Source organism: Toxotes jaculatrix, chromosome 5, assembly GCF_017976425.1.
Source record: "Toxotes jaculatrix isolate fToxJac2 chromosome 5, fToxJac2.pri, whole genome shotgun sequence".
Classification (NCBI taxonomy): Eukaryota; Metazoa; Chordata; class Actinopteri; family Toxotidae; genus Toxotes; species Toxotes jaculatrix.
This window is the reverse complement of record NC_054398.1, coordinates 2,427,593-2,445,378: the sequence shown is the minus strand read 5'-3', so window position 1 is coordinate 2,445,378 and position 17,786 is coordinate 2,427,593. Positions and strand designations below refer to the sequence as shown.

General features: G+C 44.4%; 1 protein-coding gene across 1 annotated transcript in view; it reads right to left on the bottom strand.

Annotated features, from left to right (window-relative positions):
- The window catches only part of zfpm1 (zinc finger protein, FOG family member 1), an 88,295-nt gene that overhangs the window by 11,002 nt on the left and 59,507 nt on the right, over positions 1-17,786 (bottom strand). Inside the window, exon 4 of the mRNA XM_041038628.1 lies at positions 11,836-11,969. Coding sequence (XP_040894562.1) covers positions 11,836-11,969 — 134 coding nt within the window. The remainder of the gene's footprint in view (positions 1-11,835; positions 11,970-17,786) is intronic.

Below are 17,786 nucleotides of genomic sequence, written 5' to 3'. Positions count from 1 at the left end.
TTACAAGAAAATGTTTTGAAAATTTTAAACTGCGTCTGCATTAAACACGGCTGCAGAGCTGCACTGTACTCGAGTGATGCAACTCAAAATCACATCTGTATTTTCATCAGTCACATCATTCCACGATATTTCACTGCAGACTCTGTGATTGTGACGTGAGGTGCAGAATGTCATTTGTACAATTACAACATTTCTGTCACACAAACAAAAAAAATCTTTGTGTTTTACCTCTCACTAAAAGCATGTTAAAATGAAAATTTAAAAACAGATCTCACTCACACACTCCGAGGTGTTGTGAGGACACATTTCCGTGAGGTTAGGAATAAATGCTAAAACATGGAAAGCCACTGGTGTGGTCCTCAAAGGGCCAAACTTTCCATCTAATTTCATTAACATCACCGACGTAGATTAAAAAAAGAAGAGAGACCACACCGGTCCATATGTTGTGTCTCTAATCTGCATCCTGACACTCCACAAGGCGTCGGTTTATTTGGGGTGAAAACATTTAATTCACCGGCGTAGACTCTACGGCCAGAGCTGAAACTCGGAAATACCTGAGGAAGATGGACGTCGTCTGTGGGACGGCTTGGGAAGACAGTGGGAAGAGAGAAGGGTAGGACAGAAGGAAGGAAGCCTCTCAGTCTGTTGTATATTGAAGATTGAGGCAGCGTATTGTATTTCATGGAGAACTAGCGCAGATGTGGAGATACGGCTGCTTTTGTTTTAATTTGTAACCCAATGCTGGAGCCGTCTGAGCTGTAAGTACTGCTAATTTGTTTCAGACTAATTCATCACGGCCACGGCTTTGGAATTCACCATGATAGGGCAATGGGGAGAGCTCAGCAGAGCGCACACACACACACACACACACACACATATATATATATACAAAGCAAGAGAAAAAGAAACAGGCTCTTTCTTCAAAGATGTAAAATATTGAGTAATTACTTATCATCATGCTTAAGAGTATGAGACTCTCCCATCTTTTCTTATTTGAGAATTAATAACACTTTTCATTTAAAGTCAACACTGTCCACTTCTCCCTGTCGGAGTTTCCTCTCACCTACGTCATACTTTTGTTTTTTTTATTGTCGTCTAAGAAACATAATCCACAGTATCTCTGGAAGAGTCACTGATCCACAGTTTTCTAACATCACAGATGTTGTGAAATGTCACGTGTAATTTCCCTTTATTTTTATATCCAATGTCTGACCAGAGAAATCATTCCACCGTGACATGGCAGCTGATTTTATTTTTTTTTTCTATTTTTTTTATTGGTATTTCCACACTGATATAACCAGTTTCTAGAGGAAATGCTCAAATCTTCAAAATAATTTTTAAATCTAAATTCCCTCAGAAATCTTTCTAACCCCATATCGGCCCCGGCATAAACAAACAGTGTCAAGCAGGAAGAGACCCTTCAGCCAAGTGTAGCTGAGAATCTGATGCTGCAGGAAAATGTTTGTGTGTGTGTGTGTGTGTGTGTGTGTGTGTGTGTGTGTGTGTGTGTGTGTGTGTGTGTGTGTGGTGTTGGGGAGTGCTGCCTATCAACTCATTGGAATTCAGGAAACACTGCAGGAGCTACAGTAGCATGCAAATACACGTGGCCACAAATACATATACAGGCTACATGAGAAAACTCTGAGATCTGTTGAAAGTCAGTCACTCAGTCGGCATGTCCTCGACATGACCACAGCTGAATCTGAAGGAGATACTGATCAAACTGTTGCTGCTGCAGATTTGGCTGCTTTTACTCACAGAAAGCAACAGAACCCAACAGCATTTACAAAAGCAGATAATCTACAATGTCAACCTGCAACAGGGAAAACATGTTACTTTACACACAACACAACACAACACAACACAACACAGCCTCACGTGTGATCATCCGAGTCAGAGAGATACAGAGCCAGATCACACTTTGAGTGAGTGTGTGTGTGTGTGTGTGTGTGTGTGTGTAATTAACCAGGCCAGTAGAGAATGCAAATGCCAGAGATGTGGGGGTGAGTTAAGGCGAACGGAGAGGCCACTGGATGGTATCAAACCCTTTTCACTTCTCTTGGTCTGACGCCGATCTCACTGACTGAAATGGCCGACAGTCACTGGAGGAACATGTCTGGACCCACACGGAGTCAACCCGGGCTGCTGTGGAAGGTCTGTGGAGCAGCCGATCTATTAAAGGTAAGTAACGTGAGAAAAAAAAAATAAAAGAAGCTAAACTCAAGCATGTTGTTTGATGCATTAGCTGTGTCCGCCGCTGATGTTCACAGCCTGACAAGCAGCACACCAGTTTGCTGCTTCTTGTCATTTAAGAGCTGAGTGTTACTTTAATCTTAACAGCTCCTCTCTGATTTCCTGATGAACATAAACGCTGCTCACTCTTTTTAGAAACTCTGCAGGCAATACGGTTTTTGCACACCTGAATCTGATCAGAGAAATGCAACAAACAAAACAATAAACTGATGTCATATAAATGTGATAATGATTTGGTGATGTTAAATATATCCTGTCCTGTATAATTTAGAACAACGCTTCAACAGAGAAACTCTCGGTGAGGATGTGTTAGAATGTGAAGCGTTGTTCTGTCAGCGGTTTAATAAAACAACAAAGAGAAGCTGACCGTCATCATTTCATCCCAGATGTTCCCTGAGCTCTTGTTTAGGCTGGGACATGTTTTGTTTTTTGTTTTTTTTCCCATGCATCACGTGTGCTGATGACGGTTGTTGGGAGGATGGTTTGAAGTGACCAGTGGCAGTTTGGAGAGAGGGGGGAAATAAAAAGAAAGAGGGAGGAGCAGGAGGAGAACAGGGAAGTGATGACTATTTTTGACAACTCTGCCATTTCGTTAAACATCGAGATCATCTGAAGTTCTACTGATCTGCACACAGATGCAGGTGAATGAACTGCCAGTACACCTTGCCGTGCCGCGCCGCGCCTCGCCACCTTCTCTTCCTCTTTTCTCGTCCTAACAATCCGCACAGCCCTCCATCTATCAGCGGGATGTCAGGCCTCCCTGGCAGAGCTCCATCTTGGTGGAGAGCGTTGCCTTAAGCCCCATCAGCCAGAGGAGAGTCTTTGAGCTACAGTCTAAGCCCCTCACCCGGACCCTGGTCCCCTCATGAATATTAACCAGCCCCGAGCCCGGCTTTAATCTGCCTGATACCCGCACTGCTGCCGCTGAGACGATAGCGAATCTAATTATTTGGTCTGATATTAACCCCCCCACCCTCCCCCCCCTACTCCCACACCCCCACCACACACACTATTTCCACCCCCAACGCCCTGTCCTCACTATAGCTGCTGTAACGTTCACATATGTGTGTGTCAGTGCAAACACACACCAACTGAACTCTGGAGCCACCTTCTTTCAACAAAGTCAATTCACATATAACATTCATACACACATTCTCACACACACACACACACACCTCTCTCCCCACCAACCGCCCTCCACCTCCAGCGCAGCCTGCGACGCCCTCTCCTTATCAGGCCCAAAAACGCCCTCCTCCTACGCTGATAAAACTTGAATGCAAATGATGCCAGGCTGATTTCATTTCTTCATTTTCTTCCTCCATTCCCTCTCTCAGTATCAGAATGGCTCCTCTCCCCCCACCTCCCCCACCACCCCCACCACCACCACACTTCTCTCTCTGAGGAGCCAAATAGCAGTGATGATGATGGCGATGGGAACAGGAAACAGGAAGATGAGAACTTTCCCTAAAGTAATCGCAATGTCTAACCCTCAACTCACGTCGCCTTGTGCTACATATACACTTCAATTAAAGGGAAATAGAGAATTACTCCCCCCCCCCCCCCCCCCACGCAGATGAGAAGATCAAGATTTCTATGTACAGCTGTCAACGGACACAGTTTTACTGCTACCACTGGGGAATAGGTATGTTTGTATATGCAAATCACTACTGGTACATCGAGGTCTCACCGGTGTATACTGTTGCACACGCTCTAAAATGATTTACACTGCTCTGTAATGGCCTGAACAGGAGCGTCTAACAGTTATTATAGATGTAAAGCATGCAGGTCAGTAATCCATGTTAGTGCATGGCTTACATGCATTCGACAGTACCACACTGTGTATGGGAAGCTTTTCCAATGACTGCAGAGAACTCCCGACAGCAAATGGCTCAAATGTTAAACAGCAGTTTCCAGTTACATTACAGTGCACGAGAAATGATTTCACTGGATTTCACACACTGAGATAAACATATATAAATACTCTGTGCTGCAGGTACAGTGCACTGAGAGTTGTTACTTAAATAGTTATTACATTTTGTTATTAGTTTATGACTAAAACATGTAGAGTGGGACATTTTACAGAAAAATAAACTCTTAAAATGCCCCTGTATATGTTTTGCTGTGAGGTGCTTCTATTGTTTTGTCCACCCCATTCATATTTACGAGGCTAGGCTAAACAAGCCCGGATTTTATTTGTTTATTTATTTTTAAGGAAATGGCATGTCAGTGGGTGTTTTGCATTTCACTGCTGCACATCTAAGTGCCCCCTGGGGACAAGTAAAGTGATTGATTTGATTTGAGTAGGTATAATGTATACAGGTGGGTTTTCAGCCTGTCCTGAATTCAGCAGCCCACTACAGTGGGACCAGAACAGAAAAGCCTGAGAGCGACGGGGCAGCCGGTCACCAGGAGAGTGCAGGGTCTGACCATCCCTCCAAGGTAGAATACAAATGACAGTTTGGCTGAGCTGTGAATAAGCTAAAATCACCTGATGTTATCATCAGTGTATTTTTCACGCTCTCGTCAGCTGACTGCATATTCATTAGCAAAGAAATTAACAGTCACTTAATCATTTAGGTCCCTATCCAGCAAACACACCGAGCTGGTTCCAGCTTTTCACATGTGAGGACCTGCTGCTTCTGTTTGTTCCACCTGTTTCACAGACGGAAACAAAGGAACTTTAGAAAGATTAAAGATTATCCTGGCAACACCTGTTTTCTGTTTTTCACCTGTTCTTTTCAGGGCTTCCGTAGGATTATGTGTGGGCTTTGAAATGTTGTTCAGACAAAATCTTTGCTGGTCTCTGAGAAATTGTGTTGGTCCGAATTTCAGAAATTTTGTGGCACAAAATGATTAATCAGTTAGCAATGAATGAATTATTAATCCAATAAAAATCAGGAGAAAAAAAATATCCCTCCTTACCACTGACTTCACAGCACAACTGTCATGGCCGATATAGGAATATCAATTGTATATGGAAGGGTTTGACGCAACATTATCACTCCCTCCTTTCCTGTTATCTCCTAAGAAAAATGCACTAATATTAGTAAAGCGAGTGCAGAACACATGAAAGGCTCGGAGGCTGTGCAGGTTACGACACATTCTCAAAAAGGTGTTTTTTCTAAAAAATCCTCTCTTGCTTTAAGTGTTTCGAACGCTTTGTGCTCTTCTAGCTGGAAATTTAATAAGCCACTCTGCTCCTCTCCTGACCTTTTCAACCATCGTTCATTCATTCCTCTCACAAAATCATTCACTCAATCATCCAATTCACCCTCTTCCTCTCTTCTCCCCTTTCACTCTCTCTCTCTCCTGCACTGCGTCCTTCCTTTTGTACACCTCTTTCTTTCTTCCTTAATCTCCAGTTCTCTTCCTCTCTCCAACTCTCATTCCTACCCTTCTGCCTGCCCGCCCCTCCTTCTCCATCCTATCTCTCCCTCTTTTCTCTCTGTCTCTCGTTCCTTCTCTCGGCTACAGGAAATGGTTTCTTCCCCAATCCAGGGGGTTGGAGGGTTGTACTCACTGTCCCAAACAAAGAGGTCACTATGTGAATCCTCCAAAAATACAAAGAAAAGGAAGGAGATAAAAATCAGAAACCTGCCCTCATCCGCCTCTCAAACACACACACACACACACACACACACACACACACACACACACACACACACACACACACACACACACACACACACACACACACGCTTTACTTCCATCGCACTCATGCACTGACTTTTACTAACATTCACCAGAGACATGATACTATTTTACACTGTATATTCCACTCATGAGGTACAAATATCATCAATACAGTACATGGCTATGGCTCGGTGGTGGAGTGAAACCTTTTTCCCTCATGCAGGCGCGCTCACGCACAGCGGCACATATCGGTGCACACCTCCGAGAAGAAGAAGGCAAAAAAAAAAAAAAAGGAGGGAGCCAGGTTTGATGAGCTGCATGCAAATGACATGTAAAAATATAAAACTGCAATACTTAAAACGGGGGCCGAGATAAGAGATTTGAAAATGAGGCACTCTTGGAAAGCGGGCTCCTGAACTGCCGGAGATGAGGCTCAGAGATAGAGAGGATAGAGGTTTTCCTCTTCTCCTCCCTTACACCTCCTCCTCTTCCCTTCCTCCTCCACCCTGCAGAAGCTGCTGCAGATGACAGGGAGATGCAGATACCAACCAGTCATTGCCACTGAGTGATGAACACCTCCTCCCTTTGTCTCCTTTAGCCCTCCTCCTCCATGTCTGCTTCACCTCTCTAGCTGTTCTCCTTTTTCTCTCATATTTCTTTTTGTCTCTCATGTTTTGTTTCAGGCGATGGACCTATCCCTCCTTTCTCGCGTCTCAGGTCTCTTATTCCTCCGCCTTCCTGGCCTGGCTCGCTGCATTTCTGTCTATCAGTATTTTATCTTTCCTGGCGGTTTTCTCTCCTCTCTCTCTCTAATCATTCCTCCTCTCTCCCTCTCTCAGGGTGATAGGCTCTTCTGTCAGGGCCAGATAGACAGACTAAGAGACAGAAAGCTACTGTCATGATGTGGGCGAGTCAGACGACAGGTGAAAGCAGAGGTAGCCTATATGGAGCACACACTGATTCAATCAGCACAGATAAAAGCCGGCTCTCCTTACGGCCACGATGCACAGGGTCAACATTCTGAGTCTATGTTTGAAATCGCAGTGAAATATCAATTAGAGAATCTTTAGCTTTCATAATCGGACGTATTTTCAAGTCACGCAAAACGTGTGAGATCGTGTGTTAAGTCGTCAGTATGCTTCATCTCAAGTTCCTCACCTGCGATGTAAAAACACAATGTGGAAAATTTAAAAAAACAAAACAAAAACAGGGCACTTTTAACAGTGTAAACAAAGTTTTTTACCACATGAACTTCTTACACACATCTCTGACCCATGATACTGCTCTGCTAGCTACTACAACCCCATGAGCAAAGACAAGTGTGGTTTGATATGATGAGAAAGGTTAGGTCGCCCCAACATGCCTCAGGATGCCATTTTACAGGAAGACAGAAGAGGGATTTTGATCTTTAAATAATAAAAACACAAATTATAAGAGCTTCGATTTTTTTTTTTTTTTTAAATGTGTCTTAAAAGGTAGAAACTCTTGTTCCCGCTCTCTTCCTTTCCTTTTTAAGAAGGTTCCTTATGAATCACGTTCTTCTGGGGGGCATCACAGAAGGTGTCTCAACACTCACCGTAATCATCAATTTGTCATCTTCTGTTGAAGCACCATTTTAATTAATATTCTAATTTGATGGGCGGAGGAGAGAGAGAACAGAGAGGCAGAGAAACACTGTTGATGAATCCAGATAAAATATAAAGATCAGAATCCAGTTGTAAACAAACCAGATCAGAGTCAATGCAAAAAAAAAAAAAAAAAAAACGGAATAAGGAGGAGACGGTGATCACCTTCACTCGTCCTTCCAGGGGAGCGAGGGAAGGAGGAAGTGGAGAAGAGAGAAAAGGAGGCAGAGAGGAGGAGAGATAGAGAGTGAGAAGAGACTACCCAAAAAGTGTTTGAAAAGCCGTGGGTGGCGCGCCTTATCGCCCCAGTTCTCCTGGAGAGATTATTGGGGGATTAGTGCGAACGCTTGTTTCTAAAACATGATGAAAAGACGTTTGGCGCGTGATAACGCTTTGAACTCCCCTACTCTCCTTCTAGGATCGTGCCTCCAGGCTGCCTTTCTACGAAAGACAGGATTCGGGTGGGGTGAGCTGCTGGGTGCTGCTGAAGGAGGGAGAACAATAGGGACGATGCTGTAAGTGGAGTTTCTCCTGTGGTACAGTGACAGGGCTTAGGACACGTGTCCCTTGGAAAGACGCAACAGATGCAACAAACTGTAGGGTCTGCACGCACCTCAGCATCATCGCTCGCTCTCGCTTCATCCCACATCTGAGCTGAAATTTTTACAACAAATCTGCAACTTCAGTCCAATAACATGCACTCGCACTATCAGTTAATTAAAGTAGGATCCAATCAGAAGGAGAGGAGATATAATATCAGATTTGTTATGTACGATCCAATCAGAATAGCAACAGTAGCATGCTCGCTCCTGGGTTGCCACGGGAGGCTCGCAGAGGAGGACTTGGTTGTTCACTGAACCAAAAACTGTGAGGAATCAGCAGCCAGCTGATCAGTTGATCAGTAAACATTATTATACCCTGTTCTAAAGTCCAACAGCCATATCAGCCAGAATATATTTAAATAGATAAATGGTTTTACGCCTCTTTCTCAAGAGATGCAAATGACAGGATTTCCATATGACACAGGCCAGTTAACACGCCGCTAATCTAATGAAGGAGATCTGTTGGAGGGAGAGCGAGGACTGGATCTCATCTGCCTCTCTCTCTCCCATTCTCTCTGCCCCACCCCGGTTTCTCACAGCTGACAAACTCGCCAACAACCACATGACGACACACACAAGCTAAGACATCAAATATATAGTTTTATATAGTTTCAGATCAAATAATAAAAGTCACTGCACTTGATATGTCTCTGTGTGTACGTGTGTGTGTGCGTGGTACATCCTAAATGCTTCCCAGTCTAGTTCTGTTACTGGTTAGGTCTTATATTAAACTGGTACCCAATCTGTACAGGCTTAATATGGATATGATGAGACTGGGGACGAGACCTGAGGACTTCACAGAGCCCAGTGAGGCTGAGGACTGAGGAGGACAGGTGGTATAAGGTAGAAGGAAGGATGTCCAAAGCAGGGACGGCAGATCTGTTTTCCCTGACATTATACTAAAGGTGTCTGAAGAAAAGTTAAAAGTTACAAAACAACTGATGAGAAACAGGATCAGGATTGATTACCCCTACAGAAATATAGATGTAATATTTTTCATTGCTAATCAATCAAAAATAGGGACATTTCTTTTCATGACATCTAAAAGTGTGTGTGGATCTTTGTGCTATGCTTTTCTTTCTTTCATTTGTGTGTGTGCATTTACACCTGAGTTTGTGGTAGTGTACTTTACACACCATACATATATTTAAGTTGTGGTGGTGGATGTGTGTGTAGCTACTTTCATACAGCAGGGATTTCGCTGAATGTCGATGTTCTTGTCCGGTGACAGTACTGAAGGATTAGTACAGCACTGTATACAGTTAGTATGCAGTGTGGAACAGGGACAGAACATTTATCTGGGTGAAACACTGACTGTAATCCTACCCCTAACCCCAGTCCCAGCCCCCAGTCCCAGCCCCCAGCTGCTCCACTGGGCCATCCTGAAGTCCAGTAGATCAGATCATTGTAATGGACAGCCTACAGGTACGACACTGGCTAGCTAAATGACTGCTTTGCTACCCTTTACCTTTACTATTTAAATAACACTCATCTTTTCCTGAATGCAAACGGTGCTTTTTTACATTCCATCATTCTCGTATTCAGATGAAAAGCTGTTGGACAGTGAGTTTCTTTACATCCATGGTCATTTACTGCAGGAATGCAGTGTGATGGCTCACGCTGCAGTGGAGCAGCAGGAGATGAGCTGATTTCACTCTCCAGCACACTGAGGAGGATAGCCCTGACCCCTGCCGACCCACAGGGGAGGGAGGCATGGAGGGATGGAGGGATGGATAGAGGAGGGGGAGGATGTGGAGTGACAGGGGGAGAAACACAGGAGGAATGTGAGATTACAGCCACTATCTCCAGTAGATACTGAAGGTCCGTCTCCTCACTCCTTCAGTCCAAGATAGGAGGGGAGGACGGAGGGGGAGGGGGGACAGAAAATGAGGAAGAAGAGACAAAATGGGTATTAAGAGTCAGAACGAGATGCTTTCCATATGAATGCAAAGCCCTCAAAAGAACAAAAATGGACTTTACAGTTTAGAGGAGGAATAGGACGGTATGGGCAGTGGAAGGGAGGGGAAGAACAAAAGGTGATGGGTGAGTGAGTCTGTGTGTGACTGAGTGCTCGCACACACACACACACACACACACACACACACACACACACACACACACACACACACACACACACACACACACACACACACACACACACACACACACACACACACACACGCGCACGCATACAGACATCTATCTGTACACTCAGAACCTCACTGATAATAAACGAAATCTTAGAAATGAGAGCCTATCAAGCAGGAATCAATCACTGGGGTTTGTTGTCCAGGAGGATGGCGCCATGTGGAGATAAAAGGCAGGCGGACGTCTGGGGAGGGCAGGGAGGAGAGGAGGAGGAGAAGAGGGGAGAGTGTGGAACAGGAGAGGAGAGAGGAAAGAGCAGGAGTCTGGGGAGGGATGGGAGGAGAGGAAGAGAGGAGGAGCGGAGGAGAGGAGGAGAAGAGGTGTGGAGAGAGTATTGATGGGAACAGGCCTGGTTTTGTGGTATAAACTCCATCTGGCTTTATTTGAACTGCGTGGACTTTTAGCTAACCGGATATGAACTGGACAGATGTGGACTTCTCAGACTGGGCTGAGCTGGACTAAAATTTATCGAGCTAAGACGAGCAAGCCAGGTAAAGCAAGCCGACTCCAAAAATTAAGCGGTAATGTCTGTGTGTGAATGACCCTGCATGCGTGAGCGCGTCCGTTAGCTTGTAAGAGTTTGTGCTCCGTGCCAGGAAGCCTCTCCCAGCATCAGTATCATATGATTAGATGGACTTGCACATGATGCACGCACCCAGCCGCTGATAGGGCTCCATCCGGTCCCACACACTGTTCCCAAGGAACACACACACACACACACACATATATAAAGACACACAAAGCTGTTTTCATTTCCAACCACTGTCCAACGCTCATATGTGATAAGGTGTTTATTCATTGTCTGGCTTTGTTCGTCGACCATCCGACCTCTGACCTTTGACCTTTCCAAACAAAAACCCTTCAGGTCTCTGTTCAGACCTGTGATTAAACAATATGGCTCACTCTCACCTCATCACTATAAGACAGGCCTCACAATGTCACTCTTATTACATTTATTAGTTTGTCTAACTGTTTTTTTCGACCAGTCAAATAATTGTTTAGTCCATTAAATGTCAGAAATGGGTGAAAAATATCACTAAATTCCCAAGAGCCCGGGATAAAATCTCCAATTTCGTCAACCAACAGTCCAAAACTCAAAGACATTCGATTTACAGTGTAAACTGAATATCAGAGGTAAAACAGTAAAAGCAGTAAACCATCACATCTGATCTGATCATCTGGTCTTGTGTTTATGACAACTCTGTTTGGTCTTCGTTAAAAAGACTCAGAGGATTTATAATGGAAAATAATATAAATGACTATGTTAAGTGGATTCACATGTAAGACCTGATATGAACTGCATTGCAAAAGGAAAGGACACCATAAACAGGGACAAACAACTAACTGCACTAATGCTTTTGAGTTTGTGGCCTAAAGTAAATACAGTAAATTGATTTGATTGGACAACCATCAAAACATTCTGTTAAATTTAAGATCAGAATTCAACCAGTTTTTTTTTTTATTATGCTCATGATTCAGCGGCGTGACTGCAGGCTGAAGTCTGTGCATCATTCCAATTAAAGAGATCCTCTATGAGAATGAATCAACAAGGACACTGTAACAGACTCTTTTACCTCTGTCTCCTGATCCTCTGTGCTGCCCTCTGATTGGAGGACTCCTGGGTAAGGTCCCCATGTTGTGTCTGGATGGAGGTCCCTGCCAGCCACCACCCTGCTGTCACCGCCTTCTTCGCTTAACTCCAGGTCATCTGGGGGGAGGAGAGAAGAGAGGAGCGGTTAACATCAGGGAGGATGAAATAAGCCAGATTGCACAGATGCATCAGCACGTTAATGTGCCGCGGCGATAATGACCTTATCATTAAACAGCTGGAATCATCCAGGCAGTGTCATCAGTGATAAATATGATAAAGAAACCGTTTCACAAGTTACAGTCTTTATCTCAACATTTGTAAGCGTTCATATCATTTTTCATTTTCTGTTTATCTTCAGTCTGAACTCACTTTTACTGATCAAATTTTGCTAGAGAAGCTTCTCTGAGGACTGTAGATGTGTCGTAATTTTGTGCAACATTTAAAGATGTTGAGTATTTGTAGAAATAACAATCAGACCATCAGTTTTAGCCTTCAAAACCTCAACTGATCGAAACATGACCGTAACATCCCAGCCTTTAGCAGAGGCCATGTGACAGGTTAAAAAACATTTTAAAAAACAATCAGCCAAATCATCATGTGGCTTGAACTTGACCTGAACCCTCGCAGCGGCTCAGGCCACGGAACAAAAACAGCGGGCCAACAGCAGGGGGAGTTTAACACAAGCTGAGCACTTTCCGTCCTGCCTGGTTCAAACAGGGAAACTTCTTGTGTACTTCCTCAAAGTGATAACTGTAGAAGGATGGCAGTGACGGCTGTGGTCTGAGCCTGCTGCAGCCCAGATAGAGCCAGATAGCCAGGAGGCACGGAGGACTGATCCATTTATTTCAAAACTTAAGACAGCTCGGAGTGCAGGAGGAGCAGCCGTCTGTAGTTTGGAAAAGTTTCTGCAAATCTGAGGAGAGGAGAGCAAGTAGCAAGTCTGAGCAGCACTAATGAGTGTTTCAGTGGGAACTTCGGTGACGGACATGGATGGGACGGACTCCAGCTGCATGAGCAGCCTCAGGCTCTGTTTCTGAAAAAGCTTTCTCTCTATGAACATCTACATCTCTCTCTCTCTCTCTCTCTCTGATCAAAACACATACAAAATCTCGCCTCCTTTCCTCCCACCTCCTACGCTACACCCCTCCTCGCCTCGTCCATGGTTCAGGCGACTGTTTCGGGGGGTCGGTCTAAAGTGGCGGTCCTGATAAGAGTGTTTGTCTAACACTCTCCATGTCAAAACACTCATCTATCTTCTCTGTATCTATCCCCACCAGAGAACAACGGACAGACGCTGATAAAATGGCTTTCCCACAGCCGGTGGGGGGGTGAGGGAAGTGGTGGTGCTGGTGGTGGTGGTGGGGTTGGGGTTATGGAGGGGAGGAGGAGGGAGCAGGAAGGAGCGTGGTTTGAGGGAGGAAAGCGGGAGGGAAGCAGGGAGGTGAGAAGTAGACATTATTTTTAATAAAATTAGTTTTTAACAGGCTGCTGTGGCACGGTCACACAGGAAGTGCTCAGCTTCTCTTAATTCACAGTTCAAAGTTTAGTGTATAATGAAAAGTATAATGACAGACTCACAGTGATCATATTTTACTGGACTAGTTGACCTGAGAGTTTCAGTTTTATCACGATCAACACCGTGTTTTTTCAAACAGGTGCCAGCACAGCTTGTGTGCCTGTCATGGTATATGTCACACTGTAACCGGCCCTACTTTTTCATTCTCTTGCCCCGGTGCACGTTAGAGTGTGACACTGAAGCCAGGTGCAATAGGAGCTGACCTGACCTACTGTGCTGGGGTCAGGTTGGGTTGAATTTTTAATTGAATGGGGCTTGATTTCACAAATATTGTTGAAGAAAAAACCCAGTTTCACTTCTTTGTTTGAATGCGGCAAATTAAAAGGGGATATATATATATGGGTTGTTGGGGTCAGGCCTGCTAACACATGAAAACTGTGGGATTCTGTAGGGGTTTGCGTACACATGTTCCAGCTTCGAGTTTGGGTCAGCGTCAGATTTCAGTCGGAGGTCAAGCTCCAACCCAAACATGACTCCTCAGACAGTGTAACCTGCTGGCTGCAGAGTCTGAAGTCCAGCGTTGGCCCAACCAGTATCCTATCTCCTATCGTCCTATGGGGCCTCAGTTTGGCCACTCTGACCCTCCTTATCTCAGCACTCCATCAATGTCCAGTCTGCCTCCGTGCCATTGGCCAATCCTCACCACATGGGCCTCTTATCAGCCTGACCAGCTCCATTGACCCTCATTGTGAAACAGTGTGAGGATTTGACCTCAGAGAGCCAACACAGATATTAACTTATAAACAAGTCTGACCCGAGCATTTAGTTTGTCAGACATTATGGTAGAAGACGTTATCCTGTTCCTTTCATGTTGCTCCATATCCTCATCATGTTAAGAACACCTTTAGGTAAATCAAATGGGTCGTTTGTTGTTGTGGCACGGTCGAGGTGAGGTCAACCTGAAAATGCAGAAGTTTTCAGGGAGTCTTCTCTGGACAATTAAAATCTGTTTTTTTTTTGTTTTTTTTGGCAGCACTGTCACATCCATTTTTATGACGACCTTTCCTCCTTAACCATGTTTTGTAATATTCCTGTTTATTTTTTAGAGTTTCCATTAAGAATTCTTAAGTACTGTCTGAGTAGAAAAACAGCTGAGTGGAAAAATACTTAATAAATGACAGAGAGAGAAGTGTGTTAACTCCATGAATGGAGTGTATAATGAAAGGAGCAGCATTGGTACCATCCAGATCAATGCTAGTTCAAATCAACGTCACTTAGAAGATAAACATGCTCTAGAGTTTGTATTTGTATTCAAAAATTTATACTGGTGTGGGAATGTGAAAGAAAATTAGAGATTCAATTGAAGATGTGTTCAAATTCAAAATGTTCGATGTGTATGAGCATTGTGCTCCAGCGGGAGGCGTTTGTTAACAGTCACTCCGATTATCATGACACAAACCCATCAGAGAAATAATGTGCCGGAGCATTTTGGATTCAACACCGCAGTTAGAAAAATCATAGATAAAGGTAAAGCTGTCTGCTACCTTTTTAAAATCCACCTGCCTGCCAACTGTAACATTACCACAACAACACATCTGAAGTCACCTGTTAGCTCGTCATCCGCTGGGATGAAGCTACCTATGTTCACACGGAAATCCTGAAATCAACAAGTCCAGGAGATAAATTCAACAACTTTTTAATTAGTGCCTCTATTAGGTCGCATTTTTAATTTGTCCAATACTTTAGTTTATGACTAAATACTTAAATAACCACTGCTAAAAACTATGACACTCCCATCACCCTCACATGTGCTTTGTATTATATGCTAAATGTAAACATTAGCATGCTAACACACTGCCAGCCACCTGGCTGTAGGCTCCCAGTCTGTTTAAAACAGTTACAGCCCTGCAGGCCAACATTATCAAGCTTATTTTCTGGGTTATTATTAATGTTATTATTATTGACGATCTGATTAGGAAATGTAAGAAAATGTACATATCTGAAAATGCAAATGATGGAGCGTAGCTGAATGAGTAGCTGTCAGGGAGTCGGTTTAATGAAGCACTGCCTTCTCATGTTGGTAGAGAGAAAGTGCTATCAGTGCACCTCCGCTAATGAGTGCAGTTTGCTAATCCCAGCAGGTTAACTGTGTTCGCTGGGGTAACATGAGGCCTCCAACAATCCTAATCCCTGTTAATTACCCCTCCTGCCCACCACAGACCTGCATAATAACCCAGTGCTCCTTATCAATATGGCTGCACTGGCTGCTACTACCATCGCTGCTCTGTATGATACTGCCCCCATCACTGCTGTACACACACACACACACACACACACACACACACACACACACACACACACACACACACATCATTCTTTCTGTCTAGATGACCCATCCCAAAGAACACAGGCCTGGATGGGCTTGTTATCAATAGCAACCAGCTCCACAGTATCCACACAGCCTCACTGATTTAGCTCTGACATGCACGCTACCTAACAATGACTGCATTTACACGCACCTGAGTAACCAGGTTACCGTCAGCTTTCTCCAGTAAGCTGATTTCCTAACTGTCACCTAACCAGGAAACCTGGTTTCAGGGTAGCGGATTAGAGAAACCTGATTACCGCAGGTAGATCTCTCCCAAGAACGCAAACTTCTCAGCCACGTCTACTCACTGATCAAAACCGGTTTTACACGTGTGCATGAAAGAAGACAGAGAGCAGGACAGAAAGGGAAAGTGGCTGGATGGAAAAGAAAGGAGAGATGATTACACAGAGCGATGTGTGCTCATGTTTAAAATAAGTCACAAAGAGGCCTGTTAGAAGTCTAAATGAGAGGGTTTCCACCACTGAACATCTGATCATTTATTAAATTCAGACACTTTGGGCAATGAAAAGGAGGCTCTGTTCTCTCTGCCTCTCTCTCACTGCACTGTCAGGCTGCACTGTGATAGAGGGAAAAACGGCGTCAGACGTCAGACTGTTGTTCTAAGCAAAGAAGGGTTTTGTCCGCATCGAATCGTGGCTGGGCTGAAGGTTTCTAAGGGAGCAGTGAATGGACTCTAAAACATTTTGCAGAACTGGATCAGATGTAACCAAATAAAGACCAGGCAGATCAAAAGTGACCGCGCCATCAGAAGATCGATGCATGGTAATGAGAGATGGAAAAGAAACTTCATCACTCAAACGTCTGGGATGAGCTGAGAAATGCCAGAGTTTCACAGAGGATGACTGAAGAAAAAAAAAAAGGTCCTATTTACTGATGAATCCAAGTTTGAGACTTGTGGCAGTAACAGAAGGGTGTATGTAAGGAGACCAACAGGACAGAGAACGATATCACAGAACATGAAACCCAGCTGATATATTCTCAACAGATTCAACTTCTCACTCAAAACTTGAAGCCGATGTTTTCGTCTGTCGTGAAAAAATGTGCATTACATTTGAAACAAATGTAAAATCTCAGCATCCTGCCTGGTGGTCTCAGACTTTGGACCGCAGTCCATGCAAGCACGTTCATCAGTTACCTGCACGACCCAATTTCTCTTACCTGGTTAGTGAAGTGCATGTTAACACACTGAATCCTCCTCTGTCTCTCTCACACACACAAACACCTGTTCAAGCTTTCTACCTGTTTAAGGGAGTTTTTCCTCACCACTGTGTATAAGTGTTGGCTCATGGGAGAAATGCTGATGATTTGGCATTATATTATAAATTATAGAAATAAAATTGACTTGACACATTGCCAAACACACACACAGTGTCCAACCGGTACACACCATCACACCAATATACACACCGTGTCACCAGCTACACACACACACACACAAAGCTTATCAATACAAACGCTTCAGCAGCCACTGGGGCATCCAGGCCTCTTTGATGAGCCAACACAATAAAACAATCAGTCTGTCATTAATGAAATGAGTAACGCAATTAACTGAAGAGTGTGTGTGTGTGTGTGTGTGTGTGTGTGTGTGTGTGTGTGTGTGTGTGTGTGTGTGTGTGTGTAGGGCCGTGGAGGGAGGTAGGTGTTCGGGGGTTAGAAAAGACAGAGAGTACAGCACAGAGCTGAAGGTGGCAGACAGTCCTCAGGAACAGAGCAGGACAGCACTGCAGAGACATCCTGTTGTACAGCCGAGTGAGCCTCACTCTTCTAACCAATCAGAAAAGGCCAAAGTAAGGGGAGGGAGCGCAACACGTGAACGCACTTCTCGTATGCTAAATGTCTCCCACTGAGGCTTCAAGCCAGTATGAACTGCTGGGTGACATTTGCCATGTCTGACTTTCAGGCCAGCAAGCTCCTGATCCCCGGGCCCCGAACTGTCCCTGCACAGGCCTCAGTCCCCTGCAACTCATCGTTCCCCCATACTCTGCAATAATTATCTTCTGTAACTTCATTCCTGTGTCTGCACTTGGGT